A 25264-nucleotide genomic window follows, 5' to 3' on the forward strand; every position below is an offset into this window, starting at 1 on the left:
CTCAAATGTTTAGTCCGTAAGGCCTGCTTCTCACTGAATATTCTTCTCTTTAGGTGATTTCATATACGGCTTTAAATACTACCCATATACCAAAATATCCCCATGTTTATAGCTTCTGCCCCTGACCTCTGTCCTTATCTCCAGACTCATATCTGGTTGTTCACTTACCCTATCTATACACTTGGGTTTCCAACATGTATCTCAAACTTACTGTATGTCCAAAAAGAAGTTTCTGATTCCAACTCTCCAGCACCCACCCCCAACAACTAACACTTCTCCCATCTCAGTGAATGGCACCACCAACTGTGCAACCACTCAAGCCCATATGAATCATTCTTGATTACTCTCTATCAATTTCCATGTAAATACAATCCACCTGTCACTCTGATTTTCTACAAAGGCTTCTAGAACATATCATGCCAACTGAAATGTTGACAGGAATGATGTTACTCACCCTAAATAAATTAATTTTATAAGAGTAAATACATTTATTAATTTTACCCTGGCCCTAGAAAAACCTTCAGGTGTAAAATTTAAGTTTAAAAAACCAACTCATTAACATATACTATTATTTAAAATATATATATATATTTATATGTATTACTTATGCAGTTAAACATTAATTTTAATAAGAAAAATCAATGTACAAGAGAAGGAGATTACTGTACTACACTGAGGGAAAAAATAATTTTATCTAGAAATGAACAGAAGGTGCCACCAAGTGGGGGAAATGTATATCTACAGTAGAGAAACATCTAGGCATAGCATTTTTTCTTGTTCAAAGAATTTTAGAGTTTCAATACTTCAGACCACAAATAGCCTATCTTTATTTCTGCTGATATAAGTGAAAACAGTAATTTTATACCATCATGTGCTAAACAGCCCAAACTTCCTTTCTTCCCTCAACAATTTTTATCTTGTCAAGTTTCATATAGACACTAATATAAATTTCCTAATTTTTAAAGAAATTAAAATCTCTTTACTGATCCCATAAGAAAATAAAAGTTAAAGAATATGAAGGTACTGCAATAAAGAAAAATAAGAAATTTTAAATTACAGTACAGTAGTATTATTCTACCAGCTAGTATTCAATATGTGACTACAAACCTCAAGAGAGCAAGGACCATGTATATTTCACTGTAAATGTGTAAACCTATCAGTGTCTGGCACATAGAGATACTCAATGAATATTTGTTAAATGAATGAACTGTTTGTAAGCAAAGCACTAAGCCAGATTCTAGGGAATGCTTCTTATAGGGTCTATGGCCCACCCAAGACATTGGCCACCATGTATTTCTTTTGCTTATTTATTCTATCTACAACAGCCTATTTGGCTATTGACAGGTTCAAATAAATGAAGTCTGTGAGATGAGATGGATAAAATTAATTCATTTCCTCACAAGATTTCTAATGTGTCCCATAAGATTAGGGAACATTGAGTGAACTACAGAAGTTTACTAAGTAGGTTTATAGAAGTGAACTTAGAAGTACCCTGAGTCTATCTAAAACACTGAGTCTATCTAAAACACTGGTGCCTCTAAAGGGAAGTCCTTTCCTAGGTGAGATTATTTCTGCAGCTACTGAATAGAGTTAATTCTGTCATGGGCCACACTTGGCACGAGATTACTCAAGCCAGAGGATAGGAACCACAGCTTCCAGCTGGGCAGCATCAGGTGTTCCTCTCACGGGAAGTACCTGCAGTAGTTCAAGCAGGTGACAGCTTACCCAGCCATCTAGAAGCTGTCTTGAGAGAGAGCTTCTTTGACTTCCTCGGTGACAAAGAACAGGCTCAAAGGAAATGAGAGCCGCATCAGGGACATGGCTGCCCTAACCTAATAACAATTTCATAGTCATAGCTTTCAGGACTCCCATTCCCACAAGAGATATATGCCATTTACAAGAGTTATCATACTCAGGGATGTCCAAACATGGCTAATTCATCAGGTATTTCTAATTCTTCTCAATGCAGATGCAACTTACTAATCAGGGGTCCGTTTTATCCAGCAATATAGTTGATATATATGATTTTAACTAGTTAACAGGTAAGAGAATTAGGAATTTAACTGAAGGCCAGATTCTCTTAACTATTTTACCCAAAATTTATGAAGTTAAATTGTATAGGCTACTAGGTAAATCACACTGAAATCCTTATCTCAGCACCAATCTCTAAAATGATCTCCAGACTAGTGTTTTGAACTGCCTACCCGACATCCCTCTTGGTTGTCTAACAGGCATCTCATACTTATCACGGATAAAGTAGAACTCTTGATTACTCCTTACAAATCTGTTTCCTCCACCTCATCTTCCCCATTTCAGCAGTTCAGGTCAAATATCTTGAAGTCATACTCGATTCCTTTTTTCTCTCAAAATCCAACCCTCCATCAGCAAATCCTGCAGACTTCATCTTAGTTCAAAATACATCCCTGTGGTAGGCAACCTTTAAGCTGACCTCTGATGATCCCCAACTCCTGGTATCCAATTTTCTGTAGTCTCTTCACTTGAGTGTTGGATGGACTTACTGACTTGCTTCTACTAAACAGAATACACTAGAAGTATAGAATGCCACTTCTGAGTTTAGGTTTTAAAAGTCTGTGACTTCCATCTAGGGTGTTCTCTCCAGCTCTCTCTTGGATCTCTTGCTTGGGGGAAGCTGCCATGGCATGAGGCAGCCCTGTGGAAAGGCTTATGTGAGCGAGCTTGGAAGCAGATCTTCTGAGGCCTGTTTAAAGCCACATGAATATATCTGGAAGTCAAGCCTTGAGATGACTGCAGCCCAGACTATACTTTGTTTGCAGCTGTGTGAAAGATCCTGAGCCAGAGGGATACAGCTAAGCTGCACTCAAATCCCTGATTCCACAGAAGAGGTTAGACAAGTATTTACTATTTTAAGCTGCTAAACTTGGGGCAGTTTTTTTACACAGCAACAGACGGCTAATACACTCCTAAATCAGACCATTTCTTACAGCCTGCAGCCGTAGTCCAAGCCTCTTTTATAAACTTCCCAGATAACTACATGTAATAGTTTCCTAGTGGATATGCCCTTTTCCTCTGTTCTGAAAACAGAAACCATGTGTTTTAAAAATATAAATCAGAGTCCAAAAATCATTAGGTTGGGCCAAGAAAGGTAGGCTTGGAGTCAGGGGAACTGCATTAGCCAAGAAGGATGTCAGAGCCTGAGTGGGGAGAGGACAGTGTTCACATGGTGGGGGTGGGGGGTGGGGTGGAGGGTGGCACCTGGTCCAAGATGTTGGAAGCAAAGTGGAGCAAAGAGGGAATCCACTATAGGGAGGCAGAGCACAACAAATGGGAAATTGGTTATATACAGAAGAATTGATCAATTAAGTATTAAGAAAGAAGGAGATACAAATATAGAAAGAGAAAACTAGAATGTAATCTGTGGCATTAGATGGCAATTGATGATACTGTTGTGGACTTATAGTTTTCAACATATAGAAAGAGATATAAAAATAAAAATGTGTGTGTACACACAGACCCACATACCCCCCCACACAAAAAATCTTAACATATATTTCTTAGCTTGTCCACTGACAGCATCTGAGAGCAATGACACCCTAATAGCAATGAGCATACCTTGAACTCAGATCTTAATTTCTAAATACCATTCTCCACTACACACACAGGCACACAGACACACACACACACATACACAAATACACAACAGCGCTCTTCAGAGAAATGGCTGTTTCCAAGGCGAGGGCAGGGAAAGTACAATATGAGTCTTAAACATTTTGGGCCAGGAAGCAAGAAACTGCTTCAAGAATGATGGGGTGTCAGGAACAAAAAGACAAAGATTATCATGCCTCAATCATGATATAAACTATAATATAAATTATAACTATAACTATAATATAAAAACTTGGTGATCTGAAGTTGAAGAACTTCATGAAGAACATGGGTTATCAGGTTGGGGCCTATTGTAAAGGGTCCTAGATTGTAAATTCTTACATATATTGAGGAGTTGTAGTTGCTAATTCTGAGATACTGAGTTGTCTGTATATAACCTGGTCATTCTCAGAAACCTTGGGTATTTATGTGACAGCTGAGACTCAGAGTTAGTACTCTGAAGCTATAAAAGTCAACAGTACACCATACAGGGACTGTTTAAAAAGTTGAAAAAGTAATCGGACTTCAAGCAGAAATATGAACGAAGCTGATATGGATAAGACTAACATAAATCAGAACACAGAGTGAAGGATGATATTGTCTGTATTTTAAAACTTCAACTTCTGTGTGAGAACAAGGGGAGAGATATTTTATATTTTGGATAGTACGTTACTTTATTTAACTTGTATCGTCAGTTTAGTTGAACACTGTAAGTACACAGAATCCTGAATAGGGCATGAGTTCTTGTTGGTCTGCCCAAGATAGTGTAATGCCCTGATATATCCCAAAGTAATCTGGGCAGTGAATTAAGAAGTATTTGCAAAGTCCCCTTGGGGGTTGGGAAAAAAGGAGGAAATATTCAGCTTTCTCATTTGGAGAATTTCTGATATTCTTGCAAGCAGTAGGGACAACCAAATCAATAGGCCAAGCCCAAGATCTTGGGGTGCACCCTTATGAAACATATTCCTGCAAAGGATAGGCTAAGTCTACTTAAAATTAGGCCTAACGGTCACCCCCAGAGAACCTCTTTTGTTGCTCAGATGTGGCCTCTCTCTCTAAGCCAACTCAGCAAGTCTAACATACTGCCCTCTGCCCTACGTGTGACATGACTCCTAGGGGTGTAAATCTCCCTGGCAACATGGGAAAGAACTCCCAGGATGAGCCAGGACCCAGCATTAAGGGACTGAGTAAGCCTTCTTGTCCAAAAGGGGAAGACAGAAAAAAAAACAAAATAAAGTTTCAGCGGCTGAGAGATTTCAAACAGGTTATCTGGGAGGTTATTCTTATGTATGTATCTCTTTTTAGTTTATGGTATACTGGAGTGGCTGGATGGAAGTACCTGAAACTGTTGAGCTGTGTCCCAGTACCCTTGATTCTTGAAGATGAATGTACAAAGATATAACATTTCTATAGTGTGACTGTGTGACTTTGAAAAACTTGTGTCTGATGCTCCTTATATCCAGGGTATGGACAGATGAGTAAAGAAATATGGATAAAAATAAATAAATAATGGGGGGGATACGGGGTAAAATACATTGGGTAGATGGAAATACTAGTGCTTAATGACAGGGAGTGTTAAGTTAATTCACGGTTTGTATGAATTTTTTTTTCTTTTTATTTCTTTTTTCTGGAGTGATGCAAATGTTCTTAAAAATGATCATGGTGATGAATACACAACTATGTGATGATATGGTGAGCCACTGATTGTATACCATGTATGAAATGTATGTGTATAAAGATGTGTCAATACAATATTAAAAAAAAGAATGATAGGGATATTTGAAAAGGACAGTAAATCCCGGCTGAATGGATTCCCATTGGCCAAACTGGACTCTATCTGAGAAGTGAAAGAAGTAATTATAGTAATGGTTTATAACCCATTGATTAAAATTGGTATCCTTCTGATGTAAATAAATAAATGAATTGAAAGCTTGATGATTAACAGCATAGTGATATAATGTCAAAGCATACCCCCACAAAATGTTAACTAATTACAAAGGGAAAATCAGTAACGTTAGAATGAAAAAGTGGAAGATCTTAATCTAGTGATAGAAATTACCTTTAGTATTGGGACAAATCAAGAATCAGGTACCATTTAACAGAATGCAACAAGAACACGGCACTACTTCTGTGAGAATCCTGCCAAAGACACAAGGTCTAAGTCTAGTCACGAGGAAACATTTGACAATGCCATGCTGAGGGACATTCTATAACGTAAGTGACCTATAATTTTCAAAAGTATCAAAGTCATGAAAATCAAGGAAAAGCTCAGGAAATGATCTAGTGTGAAGACCAAAGAGACATGAAAAATATATACAATGTGTGATTAGACTTTCTTGTTATCAAGGAAATTATTGAGACAACTGATTACATTTGACTGGGGTCTGAGACAGTGGTGTATCACTGATAATTTCCTGTTTCTGATGGTCATATGGTAGTTATGTAGGAGATTATAGGAACTGTACACTAAAGTATTCAGGAGTGATAGGGCATCATTGCGGGAAATTATTTTCAAACTACACAGGAATTTACAACTTATCTATGAGTTTGGGACATGTTCAATCAAAAACAAAATTACAAAATGTAAATCAGACCATATTCCATGTTACCTTCTAGTGACTTCCTAAGAAATGGAGGGAAAAACCCAGAGTATTTACCATGGCTTACAAAATCTACATGATCTGGATCTAGCTCTTTCTCTTACTTCGTTTCTTAACGCCTTCCCTTCACTTGCTTCATTCCAGCCAAACTGGCCTTACTTACTGCTGTTCTTCAAACAAACGAGGCAACACAGCTCAAACAGACAGGGTTTTCCACTTGTGTTTCCATTTGCTTGGTGCTCTGTCTCCTCCTCTGGCTTTTCCCCTTCCCTCTTCTATATCTCTTCTCAAACGTCACTTCCACAAAAAAGCCTTCCCCAAACCTTGTAATAAAATAGCCACCCCATCTTCTTAAGCTTTCTAATCACCCCTAGTACTCTATGCCCTTAAGAATCCCAGTGCTTTAGTTTGCTAAAGCTGCTGAAATGCAATATGCCAGAAATCACGGGCTTTCAACACAGGATTTATTAATTTACAAGCTTACAGTTCTGAGGTCTTGAAAAGCATCCAAATCAAGGCATCATCAAGATGATATCTGGACTCCAATGTCAGATGGCAAGGCACATGGTGGCATATGCTGATCTCTCCCTTCTCTTCTGGGCTTCATTGCTTCTACCTTTTGGCTTCAGTGGCTTCTTCTCTGTTACTGTCTCTTTCCCCACTTCAGTGTCTTTTTCTCTGTGCTTCTCTGAATTTCATTCTCTTATTAAGGACTCCAGTAAGAACATTAAGACCCACCCTGAATGAGGTGGGTTACAGCTTAACTTAAGATTGTATTCACCAAAGATCCTACCTATAATGGGTCTACAGCCAGAGGAAAGAATTAATTTTTAAAACATATTTTTCTGGGGTCCATAAAGCCTCCAAACCTGATCTTTGGATTATCTTTCTTGCATAACATGTTTGCTTCTATGCTTTCCCTTCCTAAGAACAAGGACTTTGTTTTATACACTTTTATATCCCTATTGCCTATTACAGTTTTTAGTACCAGGTAGGTACTCATTAAATAGCTATTTCAATGAATAAAGATGATGAATTGCATTGGTATTCATTATCCTACATGTAACATAATTCTTAGCTCTGCAATTAAAGATAAATCAATATAATTTCATATTCTCACAAACAGTGGGGACAACCAAAGCAATAGGCTGAGTCCCCAATCTTGGGGTTTGTTGATATGAAACTTAAGCCTGCAAAGGATAGGCTAAGCCTACTTAAAATTAGGCCTAAGAATCACCCCCAAGAGAACCTCTTTTGTTGCTCAGATGTGGCCTCTCTCTCTTAGCCAACAGGACAAGCAAACTCACGCCCTCCCCCTCTCTATGTGGGACATGACTCCCAGGGGTGTGGACTTTTCTGGCAATGTGAGACAGAAATCCTAGAATGAGCTGGGACTCAGCACCAAGGGATTCAGAAAACCTTCTTGACCGAAAGGGGGAAGAGAGAAATGAGACATAATAAAGTTCAATGGCTGAGAGATTCCAAACAGAGTAAAGAGGTTATCCTGGAGGTTATTCTTATGCATTAAATAGATATCACCTTTTTAGTTAAGGTGTAACAGAGAGGCTAGAGGGAACTGCCTGTAATGTAGAGCCATCTTCCAGGAGCCATTTTTCTTGATGATTGTGTAAAGATATAGCTTTCATAGCGTGACTGTGTGATTGTGAAAATCTTGTGTGTGATGCTTCTTTTATCTACCCTATGGACAGATGAGTAAAACATATGGATTAAAATAAATAAATAATGGGAACAAATGTTAAACTAAATTTAGCAGATTGAAATGCTAGTGATAAGCATAAGGGATAAGGGGTATGGTATGTATGAATTTTTTTCTGTTTTCTTTTTATTTCTTTTTCTGAATTGATGCAAATGTTCTAAGAAATGATCATGATGATGAATATACAACTGTGATAAAAAAGATGTTCATATTGTATGTTGATTGGTTTTATTAATAAAAATAAAAAAGTATTTTAAAAAAAGATAAATCAATACAACTTCAAATTTATTCATAGGTCAAATCAAAGGCTAAGAATCCACAGATTTAGAATTCCACAATATATTATGCTCAACACAGTGGGTGGGGGGGAGTGTTGAGAAACAAAAGCTGAGCTTATCCAACATTTCTCTCCTCAAAGACTCATCAAAAGCTTCTCTTATAAAGGGTTATCAAAGGCACTCAGTCCTTAGGAGGCTCCTCTCCACAAAGAAATTCAGCTTTGTATCCTCAAACATCTTCAGGAACCTGCTAAAGTGGATCTTATCTTTTACAGCTCTCAGTTTCTTTTTCATGTGATCTCAGATCATATAAAAGGACCTGCTCAGCTGAACAGCACTTTTATCTTTTTAGAACTTTTTCTATTTTATAATTTTAAGTGTGTTACATCTCACATGATTTAAATCATTCCCACCCTGAAAAGGTAGATGGTGAACACTGATAATAGATGAATGTTTTGAAGGAGACAGACCTCAATCTGAGCAAGACAGCCCACATGCTTTCCATACTCTCCCAAGACCAACTCCACCCAAGAAGCAACCAGTCAAATAGACTAAAACTAGAAGTACACCTCAGGTCTGAAGGCAGTGCTCCACTTTAGTACTTGACACACAGAATGCCCATTTAGATGTTAAATCTATCATCACAGACCCTAACAGAACCACAGATATATAGAAACAATACTTCTCCATTAAAAAGATCACAAACCTAGCCCCAGATGTAGCATGAGAATGTTCCTAATTAGTGTTGCTTTCTCATGAAAAGAACCAATGAGCCATATATACATATACCTTATCAATGTCATGGCCTTCAAACTACATCATTGAGATAGGGCAACTATCCTGATTAGTCCAGGTAATAGACCAGAGGCTGAAAACGAATTGTAGGTGAAAGCTTACAAAAATGTTTTGGTTAGTGTTTTAGTTTCCTAGCTGCTAAAACAAATATCATACAATAGGTTGGCTTAATAATAGGAATTTACTGGGTCATGGTTTCAGAAGCTAGAAGGCTTACTTCTTTCTGGGTCAGTATTCTGGCTGACTGATCTTTGGGTTCCTTGGCTTTTTCATCACATGACAATGCACAAGGTGGCATCTTCTCCTTTCTCTTCTGGGTTCCACTGACTTCTAGCTTCTGGCTGCTTCCCATGCCTTCTCTTCCTGTGGCCTTCTCCATAAGGCCTCCAGTAATAGCATTAAGGACCCATCCTGACTCAGGTGGGTCACACCTCAACTGAAGTAACCTTATGTGGTTCATGCCCACAGGAATGGGTTAAGATTAGGAACATGTTTTCCTGGGGGTATATAACTCTAAGTCACCACAGTTAGGCTGCACAGTACTTTTTAAAAACTGCTATGCCTAACAGAGTAGCCTATTCAATTTAAATAAAATAAAAAATTCATTTCCTCTGTCATACTAGCCAAGTTTCAAGTGTTCAGTGGCCATATGTGGCTAGTGGCTACCCTATTAAACAGTGTAGCTACAGATCATTTCCATTACTGTAGAAAGTCTTTCTGGATAGAACTGTATTTAAACTGTCGAACAGTTAACATTTAAAAAATAAGAAATCTCACTAATTCCATCCCCCTATCCCATATTATCGACAGCCCCTTTCAACATGAAAATGTTAGAATGGGCATAGCCCAAATACCCCTAAAGAGTGGGAGAAAGATAAAAAATGATCGTGGAGCTATACAGAGATGTTAAGGTTTAACAAATGAGTATGATTGCTGAATCATTATACTGATATTCTTTTAGTCTCCAGTATTTTAAGAGCAGCTAGAAGTAAAAACCTAAAATTGTAGAACTGTAACCCACACCAAGCTCTGAGATGTGTTCTACAACTAGTTGTTGCAACATACTTTGAAATTTATTATTTTTCTCTATATATGTATGTTGTTTAAAGAGAAGGAGGAGCATAACAGAGAAGACAGGATTTAACAAATGAGTAAGACTGCTGAATCATTATATTGATATTTCTGTTTGGTCTCCAGCGTCTTGGAGCAGCAAGAAGAAAAATCGAAAAATCATGGCACTGTAACCCATACCAAACCTTAAAATCTGTTCTATAACTACTCGTTAAAATGTACTTGACAATGTATTGCTTTTTTATATATGTGTTACATTTCACAATATAAAAAAAGTTTAAAGAAAAAAAAAGAAATCCAGATTTACAGTTTTTCTTGAAAAATCTTATCTAGAGACTCTAGGCTGAATTTTCACTGATGGAACCAGAGTGAGCTGAAGGGAGCTGCTGCCCTCTTCAATGAAGTATGTGCCCTCCAGTTCATTGTCTTCCTTACTATTCCCTATTGTCTTACTGAGGGAAGACAATTCACTCACTGAGGTTACATGTCTGAATTTTCACCTTAGTCTTTAGATTGGGAGCAAACACTTTGAGATTATCCCAGTTTCTACCCAATAGAGCCCCAAGATATTTCTGATTATCAAATTCAACTAAAATAAAATATCATGTCCAATCTGACTGTATTTCTAGTTTTTTGGTGAAATTTTCTAGAGCAAAAGAAAAGGATCTCCTCTAGAATTAAACTTCCTATCTCCCAAAAGGTATTATTTAAGCAACCTATCACAGTGATATAAGTAATCTGCTTTGAGATATTTCATACAAATTTGGTAATTCTAGTAAGAGCATTTAGAATTTTATTTCAAAATACGAATTTTGTAAAATCATAGCTTTTATAGACTTAAGGAATTTTAAAGCTCTTATTTTACAGATGAGGAAACCGAGCCCCAAAGAAGTAAAGGAATTTGCTCAAGGTCAAACTACCAAATAAAAAGAGCCAGCATTCTTTTTACTACAGTGTCAATGTTTTGCTCCCCTACCACAGGCAGGTGATAATGTGGCATACTTTTTTCCCAAAGCCAGCCACATCATTATACATCTTAATATGTAATATGATGTTTGACACACCTCCATCAAGAGGTAAGGTCTATAACTCCTTCCCTTGAACTTGAGCAGAGGTTTGTAATTGCCTTGAACAAAGAAATTCAGAAGTGATACAGGATGATCTGTGAGACTAAGTATCCCAACCCACAGACCCAGCCATGCTCGCAGCTGACAGACTGCATTAACGGCCAGACATAATAGTGAATAAGTCTTCAAATGATTCTAGAGCCCAGCCTTAGAACCTTCCAGCTGAGGCTCACACATGGTAGAGGAGAGATAAGCCATACCCTCCTGTATCTTGTCTGAATTCCTAATACATAAAAACCATGAGACAAATAATTATTAATACTTTAAGCCACTTAAATTTTAGGGTAGTTGGCTGTGTAGACATTGAAATTGAAAAAGATGCTTTAAGAAGACCACTGTGTAGGAGTTAAAAAGGTTATTGCTTAACCTAAAGCTTGCAAACACAAGTCTGTGAGGAAATGCAGACTTGAGCTTTCAGGATCTGGAACTTCAAAAGAAGCCAAGATATGCAGATAAAGCACAATGAGGTGTGGAAGAGACTTGCTTAAGGGAAATCAACATCCTAACGTTTAAAGTATTTACTTCCCTGAACTTGTTTTTGCATTATATAGCTTTTGCATGCAAACAACCTTTTTCACCTTTCTTTCTAGTATATAATTTTGTACTTGTCTGAAAATAAACTTGTCTGAAGACTGATGTCTCCGGATTCCCTGATCCCAGTCTCTCTCTCGTTTTTACTTTAACATTCCTTAGGGTCATAGCTGCGGCCAGCACACTGAATGCCTTATAACAGATATTCAATAAATATTGCATAATGAAAATAATATTGACAAATCAAATAAAATGTTGACTTAGCTTACCATTCAGGGGGTACCATGCTTCCATCCACATCCCAGAACGTGTTCTTGCCATTCATTTCAGTAGTATATATAACCCATCGGTGACGGCCTGGGTTGAAAGATCAACTTTTAGAAAGATGTGGAAATAAAAAAAACCTTTTTTTTGCTAAAAGCAAAACTGCATATTATTGTATTAAGAAAAGATGTCTATGTAAGAACATAAGAGAAATGTTAGAAGGATAACACCCTGGGTGTATGAGTGAAAGCATGCTGCAGGGAGTGTGTGGCAAGGTTTCATCAAGTTGGTACCACATCAGACTCCCTGTGCCAAGGGACAACCCACTGCATGGCTAGGGCTTGGGCCTTTCCCAAAGTGGAGAGCTTTTACTTCTCCCACAGCCCCTGAAAACAGAATAGTGGAAAGGGATTTGTTCCCAGCTATTAGAACACTTATGACAGTCAAGGAAAAAAGTGCTCCTCCAAAGACAGGGGCAGGAGAAACATATACATAGCCGTCATTCAAGTGATAGGTTTTCACAGAAATATTTTAAAACAAATATCACAGATCCTTTTGGAAATCAGTGAATTAAACATAATTAGCAAACACTATAAATGATGGTTAGATAAGTTGGACAGGTCATATAATCAAAACAGTAATCATTATATACAAAACATCTACTGGGGAAAAATACATTGTGGGTTGCAAATGACCATCCTATTCTTCAGTTAGCCAAAGACCTGAATAAATCAAGACTTTATCTCTTATTATCAGTGGATATTGGGAAAGCTTCAGTTTCTTTATCTATTAAAAGAAGATGACTATACCTACATCTTAGAGTTGCTATGAAAATTTAACATCTGGCATATAATAAATGCACAATTAATGTTCATTCCTTCTACCTCTTCCTCACAGATCCCTAAACCCCAAAAAGGGAATACCGAATTAGTCCCTATAATAGATTTTATACTATTAAGCAAAAAGTGATCTGAATTTACTTTATAGGGTTTTCCTAGGTAAACATATATACCACAAATATTAACTAATGCTATTTAAACATGATTTCTCTACTAAAAGAAATACAAATTTCAATCAAAATTTGCTTGTTCTAATCGATGCAAATGTTCTAGAAATGATGAATATGCAACTATGTGATGATATTAAGAATTACTGATTGTATAGTAGAATGGAATGATATCTTAATGTTTTGTTTGTTAATTTTTTTAATTAATAAAAAAATTTAAAAAAAATTTGCTTGTTCTATTAGAAAAATCAATATTGAGAATAAATAGGTAAAAGTAACTTATAGTCCAATAAAGCAGGAGAACATGACAGGAAGATGGAGAGACCTTAGAAAAGGTTTCACAGAGTTAGATCATGATAAGAAAGGTGGGCCTTAAAAGTGTCACAATATATATCAAAATTTTAATGTGCATACTCACATTTAGCAATTCCACTTCTGAGAATTTATTCCTAGGATATTTGAACAAATGAATGTGGGTAACTGTTTATAAGTTCACTGCAGCATAGTTTCTAACAGTAAATAGGTGAAGGGAATCTAAACTTCTACCAATTGAGAAGTAATTGAAAATGGATAAATAGTTCATCCATACCATGGAATATTGTGTAGCTATCAAAAAGAATGTTGTGATTTTTTTTTTTCTTAAATAAGAAAACACAATCAACCAATCAACCAAACATGTAGCATTCTATCTAGTGGGAATGCTAGATACATTCCACTTACTAACATGAAAAAATGGCTAATGATTTTTAAGTAAAAATACTTAAGTTTACAAATAATATGCATAATATTAGCCCATGAATTAAAAAAGAAGAAAGCACAGGTTTACACATTCATTAAAGAGTCTTAAAATACACATACACAGAGAGATGCTGAACTCTTAAGGAGGGTTAAAATTACAAGGGGAGAGGATTTTCATTTTTTTTACTTCACATACTAAATTTAATGTTCTACAAAGATATTTCAAATTTGAGGGAAAAGGAAGAATAGAATAGAGAGAGGAAGGAGGTTCAGAAGGAGGAAGGAAAAGAAGTTTAATCTGTTATATTTGTAGAAACAAAATGATGAATTATTGGCCTGGTACACTGCCACTAACAAGCTGTGGTATTGGATTAAGATATTTTGGGGGGGGGGGGCGCTAGGTTTCTTCATTTATAAAATAATAGTTTTTACATAATCTCTTACCTGTTTCAGGTAAAATTCTGAAGTATTAAAAATACTTCAGAGTATGAAAAATATTACTTGCAATGGAACACTTATAGTATTGCTGTTCACCTCTAGTAAACCAAATGGCATCTGATGCAAACATACATCGTTTCTATACACCTAAGAAAAATTCTAAACTTCTCAATGACTCAGTTACTTCATCTGTAAATGGGAAAATTTAAGTGCCTAATTTAAGAAATGTTTAAGATTAAAGTAGGTAAAGTATGTTATGTGTCTAGTGCAGCACCTGGCACAAGGTGAACACTTCAATAAATGCTAGGTCACTATGATTTTGGAAGACAAATTTTTCCCCCATCCTAGGAATAAAAGTTATAAATACGGATTGTGGGAATACTGTGGAGTATGGAGCCCAGGACTCAGTCCTTCCATCAAATCAACAACTAAACAGACAGGAACCTGCCTGAAACAACTATTTTGAAACTCTGGAGGGCAGAACACAACATTGCAGAGCATCCAGGGACGAGCGAGAGGAAGAGCTGATAAATTATAGCAAAGAACCATAAATTGCTCTCTCCATGCAGCAGCTACCAGTGTCCAATGCTCACTCTTGTGGCAGGCTGCCATGGGTCCAGCCTCTGGCTAGTGTGCTAGTGACAGTAAAGGATGTAAAAATCCTTTTGCCCAAGAAAAGGGTGATTAGGGCTTTTGATGAGTGAATTCTGACCGCTGAGGTCCCAGGTTCTGAGGGCAGCCATTATTTCAATCTGCCTGGACAAAGGTGTTGGTAGTCATTTTTAAACCTTCTCAGGACAGGGGCAGTCGCAGAGGGGACTAAAAGACTCTGTGCTTCCTCAGGACTGTGGGGGACAGTTAATTGAAGGGCTGCATGGACTGGCCAGTTCAGTTAAGTTCAGCTCTGGGAGACGTTGGAGAAGCTCTTGGCACCCCTTCTGTTCCCTTCCCCAGGGCACTTTGGAGTCAGCCTGTGTCTGCTTTGTGGGTCGACTGGGAAAGATCGACTTGGGAAAGTTCTCTCCAGCACGTCCCTGCTCCCAGAAGTTGCCCTCCAGGCAAAAGAAGCTTGAGCCAACCAAAGAAGTATAAGAAACTGTAGAAGTGAACAGCCTGGGGCAAAGGCCTGTCAGCTTCAAATATACCTGGGAGATGAAGATCTGTCTGGATGTAGAATTCAGAGCATGTGGTAGAAAGCTCCGCTAGTGTAAGCATGGGCATTCCAAAACAAAGAAGCCCAGGTCAAGATAAGAGACCCAGAAAGACAGGGTGTTTCTGCACGTGTCTTGGGCAGACCTTCTGAATAGGAGGGCTGAAGCTCAAGAGAATCTGTCTTATCACCAGCTGGTTATAAAATCAAGAAACAGACATCTCAGAGAATAAATCCCAGAGTTAACATTAAAAAGTATTAAAATGGGGAGGGCCACGGTAGCTCAGCAGGCAGGGTTCTCACCTGCCATGCCAGGGACCTGGCTTTGATTCCTGGTGCCTGCCCATGCAAAACAATTAAATAAATACATTAAAAAATGAAAAAATATTTAAATGTACAAGAGGTAACAAAAGAGCACAAGACAAAGAAACAGGAAATGATGGCCCATCAAAAGGAAGAGGATAACAATCCAGAAAACACCAAAGAAGAAGATGAGAATGTGAACCTACTGAAAAATAACCTTAAAACTGTTTAAGGAGATGAAGAAAAATAACTAAAGGATGTCAGGAAAAAGTGAATGAGCAATATGAGAGTCTCAGTAAACAGACAGAAATTTAAAAAAGGAACCAAAAAGGACCACTGGCGATAAAGACCACAACAACTGAAATGAAAAAGTCCCAGGAGGGTTTCAGGAGCTGATTGGGGCTGCCGGAAGAAAGAATCAGTGAACTCGAAGGTAACACCGAGGAAATTTGTCAGGCTGAGGAGCAGAAAGAAAAAAGAATTATTTAAAGTGAAAATAGCCTTAGATTGATACACAGTCTAGCACTGAGATATACATGATGACAGTCTCAGAAGGAGAAGAAAGAATGAAAGGGAATATTCACTTGGTATCAAATCAGTATGACTATTACATATTTAGGATGGTAAATTTTATCTCCACTGGTAACTACAAGAAAAATAGATGAAAAATATATCCAGATTGAAATGAGAAGGCACTGAATATGATACAACACACAAAAAACAAATAAATATAAAAGTAAGCTTTAGTAAAAGTGAGGGACAAAAAAAGGTATAAGATTCATAAAGACTAAACAGCAAAATAGGAGGAGAAAATCCTGCATTATCAATAGTGACTTCAAATGTAAATGGATTAAATTCTCCAGAGACAGAGATTGGTAAAATGGACAAAAAAGCATGACACAACTATATGCTGTCCACAAGAGACTGACTTTAAATTCAAAAACACAAGTAGGCTGAAAGGGAAAAGATGCAAAAAAATATACTATCCAAGTATTAGCCAAAATAGAGCTGGGGTGACTATACAAATACCAGATAAAATAGCCTTCAAATAAAAAACAGCTATGAGGGACAAAGATGGTCATTTTATATTTAAAAGGATACAATACAGCAAGAAGATTTCACAAATATAAATATTTATGTACCTAACAGCAGAGCCCCTAAATATAGAAATCAAATACTGAAAGATTTGAAGGGAGAAACAGTCTACATTAATAACAGGAGAGTTAAATACACCACCCTCAATAATGGATAGAACATCTTGTCAGAAGATCAGTAAGGAAAAAGACTTCAGTCATTCTCTAAACCAACTAACCTAACAGACATATACAGAACACCTCACTCAACAAAAAGAGAATACACATTCCTCTTGGGTGGACATGGATCATTCTGCAGGACAAACCTTATGTTAGGTCATAAAACAAGTCTCAATAAATTTAAAAACATTGATATACAATGCATATTCTCCAACCACAATAAAATGAAGCCGGAAGTCAGTTAACAGAGGGAGAAATGGAACATTAACAAATATGAGGAAATTAAACAACATACCCTTAAATAACCAATAAGTTAAAGAGGAAATCAGAAGTAAAATTAGGAAATATTTTGAGGCAAATGAAAATACAACATACCAAAACTAATGGGATGTAGCTAACACAGTGCTGAGAAGGAAATTTATGGCTCTAAATGCTTACATTAAACAGGAAGAAAGACTTCACAGAGACATAATCTTCAAACTGGAAGAACCAGAAAAAGAGCAAATTAAACCCAAAGCGAGCAGCAGGAAAGAAATAACAAATATTAGAGTGTAGATAAATGAAATAGAAAACAAACAAAAACAACAGAGAAAATCAACAAAACCCAAACTTGGTTTTTGAAAAGATCAATAAAATTGACAAGTTTTTAGTTAGACTGACAAAGAAAAAGGATACAAATGGTGAAAATCAGAAATGAAATGCAGAATTACTACCAACCTTGCTGAAATAAAAAGGACTAGAAGAGGATACTATGAACAATATGTTTGCCAGTAAATTAGATAACCTATGAAATGGACAAATCCTTAGAAACACACAAACTACCTACATTGACTCAAGAAGAAGTAGAAGATCTTAACAAACCAATTACTAGTTAAGAGATTGAATCAGTATTCAAAAACCTTTTAACAAAGAAAAAGCCGAGACGAGATGGCTCTACAAGGGAATTTTACCAAACATTCCAATAAGACAACTCCAACTCTGCTCATACTCTTCCAAAAAAAATTGCAGTAGAGGGAACACCCCTAACACATTCCTCAAGGCTGTCACCCTCATAGGAAAGCCAGATGAAGACACCCCCCACACAAAAAACTATAGACCAGTATCTCCTATAAATATAGATATAAAAATCCTCAACAAACTACTAGCAAACCAAACCCAACTGCATATTAAAAGAATTATACATCATGATAAGTGGGATTTATTGCTAGTATGCAATGGTGGTTCAACATAAATCAATGTAATACACCACATTAATACAATAAAGGAGAAAACCACATGACCATCTCAATTGCTGCAGGAAAGGTATTTGACAAAATCCAGGACCCCTTCTTGATAAAAACACTTAGAACATTAGGAATAGAAGGGAGCTTACTCAATATGATAAAGGGCATATATATAAAGCCCACAGCTAACATCATACATAATGGTATATAATGGTACTGAAAGCTTTTCCTCTAAGATCAGCAACAAGACAAGGATGTCCATTATCACTATTGTAATTCAACAATGTGCTAGACATTCTAGCCAGAGCAGTTAGGCAAGAGAAAGAAGTAAATTGCATCTAAACTGGAAAAAAGTAAAACTTTCCCTATTTGCAGATGATATAATCCTATATACAGAAAATCCTAAAAAATCCACAAAGCTCCTAGAATTAACACATGAATTCAGCAAAGTGGTGGGGTACAAGATCAACACCCCAAAATCAGTAGTGTTACTATACATAAGCAGTGAACAGCTAAGAAGGAATCAAGAAAAAAACTTCCATTCACTAAAAGAATTAAATATCTAGGAATAAATTGAAGCAAGGTTGTAAAGGACTTGAACACAGAAAACTATAATATATTGCTAAAAGAAATTTTCAAAGACCTATATAAATGAAAGGACACTTTGTGTTAATGGATTAAAAGACTAAGTATCAATACGATGTCAATCCTACCCAAAGCAATTTACAGACTCAATGCAATCTCAATCAAAATTCTAACCACCTTCTTCACAAAAATTGAAAAGCTAATCATCAATTTATATGGAAGAGTAAAGAGCCCCAAATAGCTAAAGCCATTTTGAAAAAGAAGAATGAAGTTGAAGGACTCACACTTACTTAAACAAAAAACAAACAAACAAAAAATCATGGTATAATAATTTAACTCGTATAGTCAGTTTAATTGAACACCATTAAGTGCATGGAATCTTGAATAAGGACTGAGATTTTGTTGGTTTGTCCAGATTAGAGTGATGCCCCGATATATTCCAGAGTAATCTGGGCAGTGAATAAAGAAGTATTTGCAAAATCTCCTTGGGGGGCTGGGGAGAAAGGAGGAAATATTCAACTTTCCCATTTGGAGAATTTTTGATATTCTCATAAGCAGTGGGGCCAACCAATTCAATAGGCCAAGCCCTCAATCTTGGGGTTCGCCCCTATGAAACTTACTCCTGTAAAGGATAGACTAAGCCTACTTAAAATTAGGCCTAAGAGTCATCCCCAGAGACTTTCTTTTGTTGCTTCAGATGTGGTCTCTCTCTCTAAGCCAAATCGGCAGGTGAACCCACTGCCCTCCACCCTATGTGAGACATGACTCCCAGAGGTGTAAATCTTCCTGGCCATTTACAGAACATGGTACAGAACTCCCAGGACGAGCTGGAACCCAGAGTCATGAGATTAAGTAAGTCTTCTTGATCAAAAGGAGGATGAAATAAATGAGACAAAATAAAGTTTCAGTGGCTGAGAAATTTCAAACAGAATCAGAAGGATATCCTGGAGGTTATTCTTACACATTATATAGACATCCCTTTCTAGTTTGTGGTGTATTGGAGTGGCTGGAGGGAAGTACCTGAAACTGGTGAGCTGTGTTTCAGTAGCCTTGATTCTTGAAGATGATTGCATATAGAACTTTTACAATGTGACTGCGTGATTGTGAAAATCTTGTGTCTGATGCCCCTTTTATCCAGAGTATGGACAGATGAGTAAAAACATATGGATAAAAAATAATAAATAATAGGAGGACATGGGGTAAAATAATGTTGGTAGATAGAAATATTAGTGATCAATGAGAGGAAGGGAAAGGAGTACGGGATGTATGAGTTTTTCTTTTTATTTCTTTTTCTGGAGTGATGTAAATGTTCTAAAAAGTGATCATGGTGATGAATACATAACTATGTGATGATATTGTGAGATTGTGAGCCACTAATTGTATACCATATACGGACTATATGTATGTGAAGATTTGTCAATAAAAACATTTATTTTAAAAAAAAGCATGATACTGGCACAAGGACAGAAAAATAGACCAATGGAATTAAACTGAGTGCTCAAAAATCAATCCTTACATTTACGGCCAACTGATTTTTTTTTTTTTTTTACAGTATGTATGAGTTTTTTTTTTTTTATTAATTAACAAAAAAAAAAAAAAGAAATTAACCCAACATTTGGAAATCATACCATTCTACATATGCAATCAGTAATTCTTAACATCATCACATAGATGCATGATCATCGTTTTTTAGTACATTTGCATCGGTTTAGAAGAACTAGCGACACACCAGACAAAGATATAGAATGTTAATATAGAGAAAAGAAATAAAAGTAATAATAATAGTAAAAAAAAACAAAAAAACAAAAACGAACAAACAAACTAAACCTATAGCTCAGATGCAGCTTCATTCAGTGTTTTAAAATGATTACTTTACAATTAGGTATTATTGTGCTGTCCATTTTTGAGTTTTTGTATCTAGTCCTGTTGCACAGTCTGTATCTCTTCAGCTCCAATTACCCATTATCTTACCCTGTTTCTACCTCCTGCTGGACTCTGTTACCAATGACATATTCCAATTTATTCTCGAATGTCCGTTCACATCAGTGGGACCATACAGTATTTGTCCTTTAGTTTTTGGCTGGACTCACTCAGCATAATGTTCTCTAGGTCCATCCATGTGGCCAACTGATTTTTGACAACAGGGCAAAGACCATTCAATTAGGAAAGAATGGCCTCTTCAACAAATGGTGCTGGGAAAACTGGATCTCCATTTGCAAACAGTAAAAAGGAGGACCCCTGCCTCACACCATATACAAAAGCAACTCAAAATGAATCAAAGACCTAAATATAAGAGCTAGAACTATCAAACTCCTATGAGAAAACGTAGGGAAGCATTTTCAGGACCTTGTGTTAGGCAATGATTACTTAGACTTTATACCCAATACATAAGCAATCAAAGAAAAAAATAGATAAATGGGACTGCATCAAAATCAAAAACTTTTATGCCTCAAAGGATTTATCATGAAAGTAAAACAACATCCTACACAACGGGAGAAAATATTTGGAAAATATCTGAAAAGATATTTATTTTATATTTATTTTATATCCAGAACATATAAATAAATCCTTCAATTTAACAACAAAAACACAAACAACCAACTAAAAAATGAGTAAAGGACTTGAATAGACATCTCTTCAAAGAAGATATACAAATGGCCAATAATCATATGAAAATATTCTCAACATCATTAGCTATTAAGAGAACTGTAAACCAAAGCCATAATGAGATACCATTTCACATCCACTAGAATGGCTACTATTAAAACAACAGAAAACTACAAGTGTTAGAGAAGATGTGGAGAAATAGAAGTGCTCATTCATTGTGGTGGCAATGAAGAATGGTACAGCCACTGTGGAAGACAGTATTGCAGTTTCTCAGAAAATGAAGTATAGAAATACCATTGTCCTGGCAATCCCATACTTGGTATGACGGTTTGAAACTATTGTATACCCCAGAAAAGCCATGCTCTTTAATACTAATTCATTATTGCTGGGTGGGATCCCTTTTATTGTTTCCATAGAGATGGTACTACCCAATGTTGGGTAGTAACTTTTGATTATATGGTTTCCATGAAGATGTCTCCACCCAATCAAGGTGGGGTTCCTTACTGGAGCCCTTCAGGAGGAAGCCATCTTGGAAAAAGCACTAGTGCCGACAGGGTCCACACAGTTAAAGACCTTTGGAGACGCAGAAGGAAAAACCTCTGGGGAAGTCTTATGAAATGAGGGGAGAAAGTTAGCAGATGTCGCCATGTGCCTTCCCAATTGAGAGAGAAACCCCGAACTTCATCAGCCCTTTCTTGGGAGTTAAGGTATCTTTCTTTGGATGCCTTAGTTTGGACATTTCTATGGCCTTAGAACTGTAAACTTGCAACTTAATAAATGCCCTTTTTAAAAGCCATTTCATTTCTGGTATATTGCACCCTGATGTTCCTACTGGTATTATTCACAAATCAACCTATGAATGGACAAATAAAATGTGGTATTCAATGGAATATTATCAGCCATTAAAAAAAAAGTTTGATACATGTGACAACATGGAATAACCTTGAAGACGTCATGTTGAGTGAAATAAGCCAGAAACAAAAGGACAAATATTGTATGATCTCACTGATTTGAAACAATAAGAATAAGCAAAGTCATAGAGTCAGAATCTAGAATATAGGTTACTAGGGTAGGGAAAGGGAATGGGAAGTTAAGGCTTAAAAGTACTAGGCTGCTATTTGGAATGACAGAAATGTTTTGGTAACGGATGGTGGTGATGGGAGTCCAATATTTTGAATGTAATTAACAGCCTTAAAATATACACCTAAATGTGATTAAAAGGGGAAATGTTTGATTGTTAACTATGGTAACAAAATAAAAATTTTAAAAAAAAATCCATGGTTCTACGCTACCCAAATAGAAAACCCTAGGTTAATGGACTTTACTTATAAAAATGTGCTATCATCAATTTTAACAAATGTTCCAAGGTGTTGGTGATGGGATGGTGTATGGGAATTCTCTATTTCTGCATGATTGTTCTGTAAATCTACAACTTCTCTAACAAAGGAAAAAAAAACTGACTATTAAAAAAAGCTATAAATGTACAAAATAAAAAAAAATTGAATAGTTCAAAAAGATAATAATAATAGAATTTAATGAACACTTATTACCTGCCAAGCATCAGATCCATGGTTCTCAACAGGGTGAAATTTGCACCCCTCCTCCTAAGGAAACTTGGCAATGTCTAAAGACATTTTGGATACCGCAACTACAAGTGGGTTCTAACTGGTATCTAGTGGATAGATCTGCAAAACATCCCACAAAGAACAGAAAGCCCCACAACACAAAATTATACAGCCTGAAATATCAATAATGCTGAGGTGGAGAAATCCTGCATAAGGCTAAGCTCTTTCTATTCAGTTTTCTTTTTTTAAAAAAACTACCTTTAGCAGCAAATACTGTTACTCTATTTTATAGAAAGGGGAACCAGTCTTAGAGAAAAATTGCCCAGGTGACAAAGCTATAAACTGGAGGGGTGAATACTGAATTCACACTTTCTTGTGCCTTCTTCCAAAAATTTTACATACACATAAAAGCACATTTTTCTCCCTTTTAAGATACCAAATACTGTTCTGCAACTAGAGTTCTTCATGTTACTCACATTTACAACATCAAACTGTCAGTTTTTATCATTCTTAATAGCAACAAAGTTTTAAAAAATGCAGTGTGATTCTTCAGTATTCAACTGATAAACACCAATGTTGCTTTTAGAATTTAATATTAAAACAATGCTGCAATGGCTGTCTTTGTTGGGAAAACCATGTGTAAGACGAATTTTGCCAATCATCATACTGTTTCTTTATAAAGACTGTACTAACTTATATATTCCTATGGTCTCTCCTGACACTGAGATTTAGCACATTGGGAAATATTTCAAAATCTGAGAGGTGAAAAAAGGTAGCCTTTTTTTTTAAAGTTGCATTTCTTCAATTATGAAGAGGATGGCTGTTTTTTCATCTGTTGTGGCAACTTATTTCCTTTCTCTACTTTTCTATTGAGTTCTTCCTCTTTTTCCAAGTACTTTGTAAAAGCTCTTGATTTATTACGGAAAATAGTCAAATCCCACTTGCAGGACACACCTTATTCATACCAAGAAATTATTGCACTCACCAAAAAACTGCTTGTTGTCTTCATAGTATTTGTTTCCATATTTGTCTTCCCCTACTAACTGACCAACCCTGACATCATTTGTCCTGTGAATACCCAAAAGAAAACAGATATTTTAGAATGCTGATTCTTTCATCAAAACACAAACAGAAATAAAGTGAGTATACTAACTTTCAGACATAAAAGTTGCCCTATCACTAGAAAAATGAGAAGACGCTGGTGAGGGTCACAGGTTGTACACTTTTGGTCTCCATTTCCAACCTCACACCACTCAGTGTTGAAGAATCAACCTTCAGGTAAGAGCTCTGGGATCCCTGCTCATGCTGCACGCAGTACGATGCAGATTTAAGAAAAGCTGAATGCCCCCAACTGATACGGTTAAACTATACTAATCATACAATACCTTCAACTTATGGGACTACTTTTATCTATCATGCCCTCGCCATGGAGCCCTGGAATTGGCAAAACCTTCAGGAAATCAGGAAGCCAATGCACTTCGTCTTAAAATTACACGAATGGCTTTTGTCTCTTTCATTTGACCCTAGGTCTCCAATGAGGTTACGGCTGATGAGGCTGCTCGTCGGATTCAATGAACATCGGGTTGGAAGGGACTGGTAAGATGACCTGTGTAGTTCAACCCCTCACTGTACAGAAGGACAAGACCAGTGACGAGAAGACGCTGCCAAGGTCACACAGCGAGTGTCTGGCAATGTCCATCTCTCTCTCGTACGTGGGGCGGGGCGCAGCTCAGATGCCCTCGCCCCCATGCCACAGCTCCGTCTCTAGAGCTGGCTTCGGTCCTGTCTCGCTAAGACCCCTGGACAGGGACGTCCCTCCCACACCCATGGCCGGTGCGGGCCGGTCGTCCTTGACAGAAGTCGCGGAATCCCCAAGGTGAACGCAGCCCGAGCCCCTTTCCAAGAAACCAGCCAGCGCAAGTCCAGCTCCAGAGGCCTAAGAGAACGGTTCTCTGCGCCTACCTGAACAACACTCGGAGATAGCCGCGGAGGCCACCGTGGCCGCTGATCTGCTGCAGCCCCCGCCTCAGGACCTGCACTAAGTCCATCTTCCCCCTCCCTCTGGCCCAGCCTCCCCGGTACGCCGAGCAATACCCACCGGGCGGAAGCGGCCACATATCGGCCCGCAGCCGGCGCGCACAAGGTTCCCACCCGCCCGCGTTCCGCGGAGGCGGCTCTGCGCATGTGCGGGTCCGGAGCGCGAACGCGCAATCGTGCAATCGTTTTCCCGCATCTGAACTAGGCTCGGTTGATACCCCCGCGGGAAGTACGCGGAGCGTACGCCAGGCTTTTGGATGTAGAATTCAGAGCGTGTGGTAGAAAGCTCCGCTAGTGTAAGCTTTCCCCAAAGGGGATTGGCTCAGACTAGTTCAGACGTTCTTTTCAATGC

General features: G+C 37.4%; 1 protein-coding gene across 1 annotated transcript in view; it reads right to left on the reverse strand.

The window, feature by feature from the left end:
- Positions 1 to 24966, reverse strand: part of NDUFA12 (NADH:ubiquinone oxidoreductase subunit A12) — a 55744-nt gene extending 30778 nt beyond the window's left edge. Inside the window, exons 1-3 of the mRNA XM_077111629.1 lie at positions 24838 to 24966; positions 23861 to 23943; positions 12013 to 12100 (exon numbers count right to left, since the gene is read on the reverse strand). Of these exons, the coding sequence (XP_076967744.1) occupies positions 12013 to 12100; positions 23861 to 23943; positions 24838 to 24923 (257 nt within the window). The 5' untranslated portion in view covers positions 24924 to 24966. The remainder of the gene's footprint in view (positions 1 to 12012; positions 12101 to 23860; positions 23944 to 24837) is intronic.
- Positions 24967 to 25264: the final 298 nt, after the last annotated feature.

This window comes from Tamandua tetradactyla, chromosome 7 (genome assembly GCF_023851605.1).
Source record: "Tamandua tetradactyla isolate mTamTet1 chromosome 7, mTamTet1.pri, whole genome shotgun sequence".
Classification (NCBI taxonomy): Eukaryota; Metazoa; Chordata; class Mammalia; order Pilosa; family Myrmecophagidae; genus Tamandua; species Tamandua tetradactyla.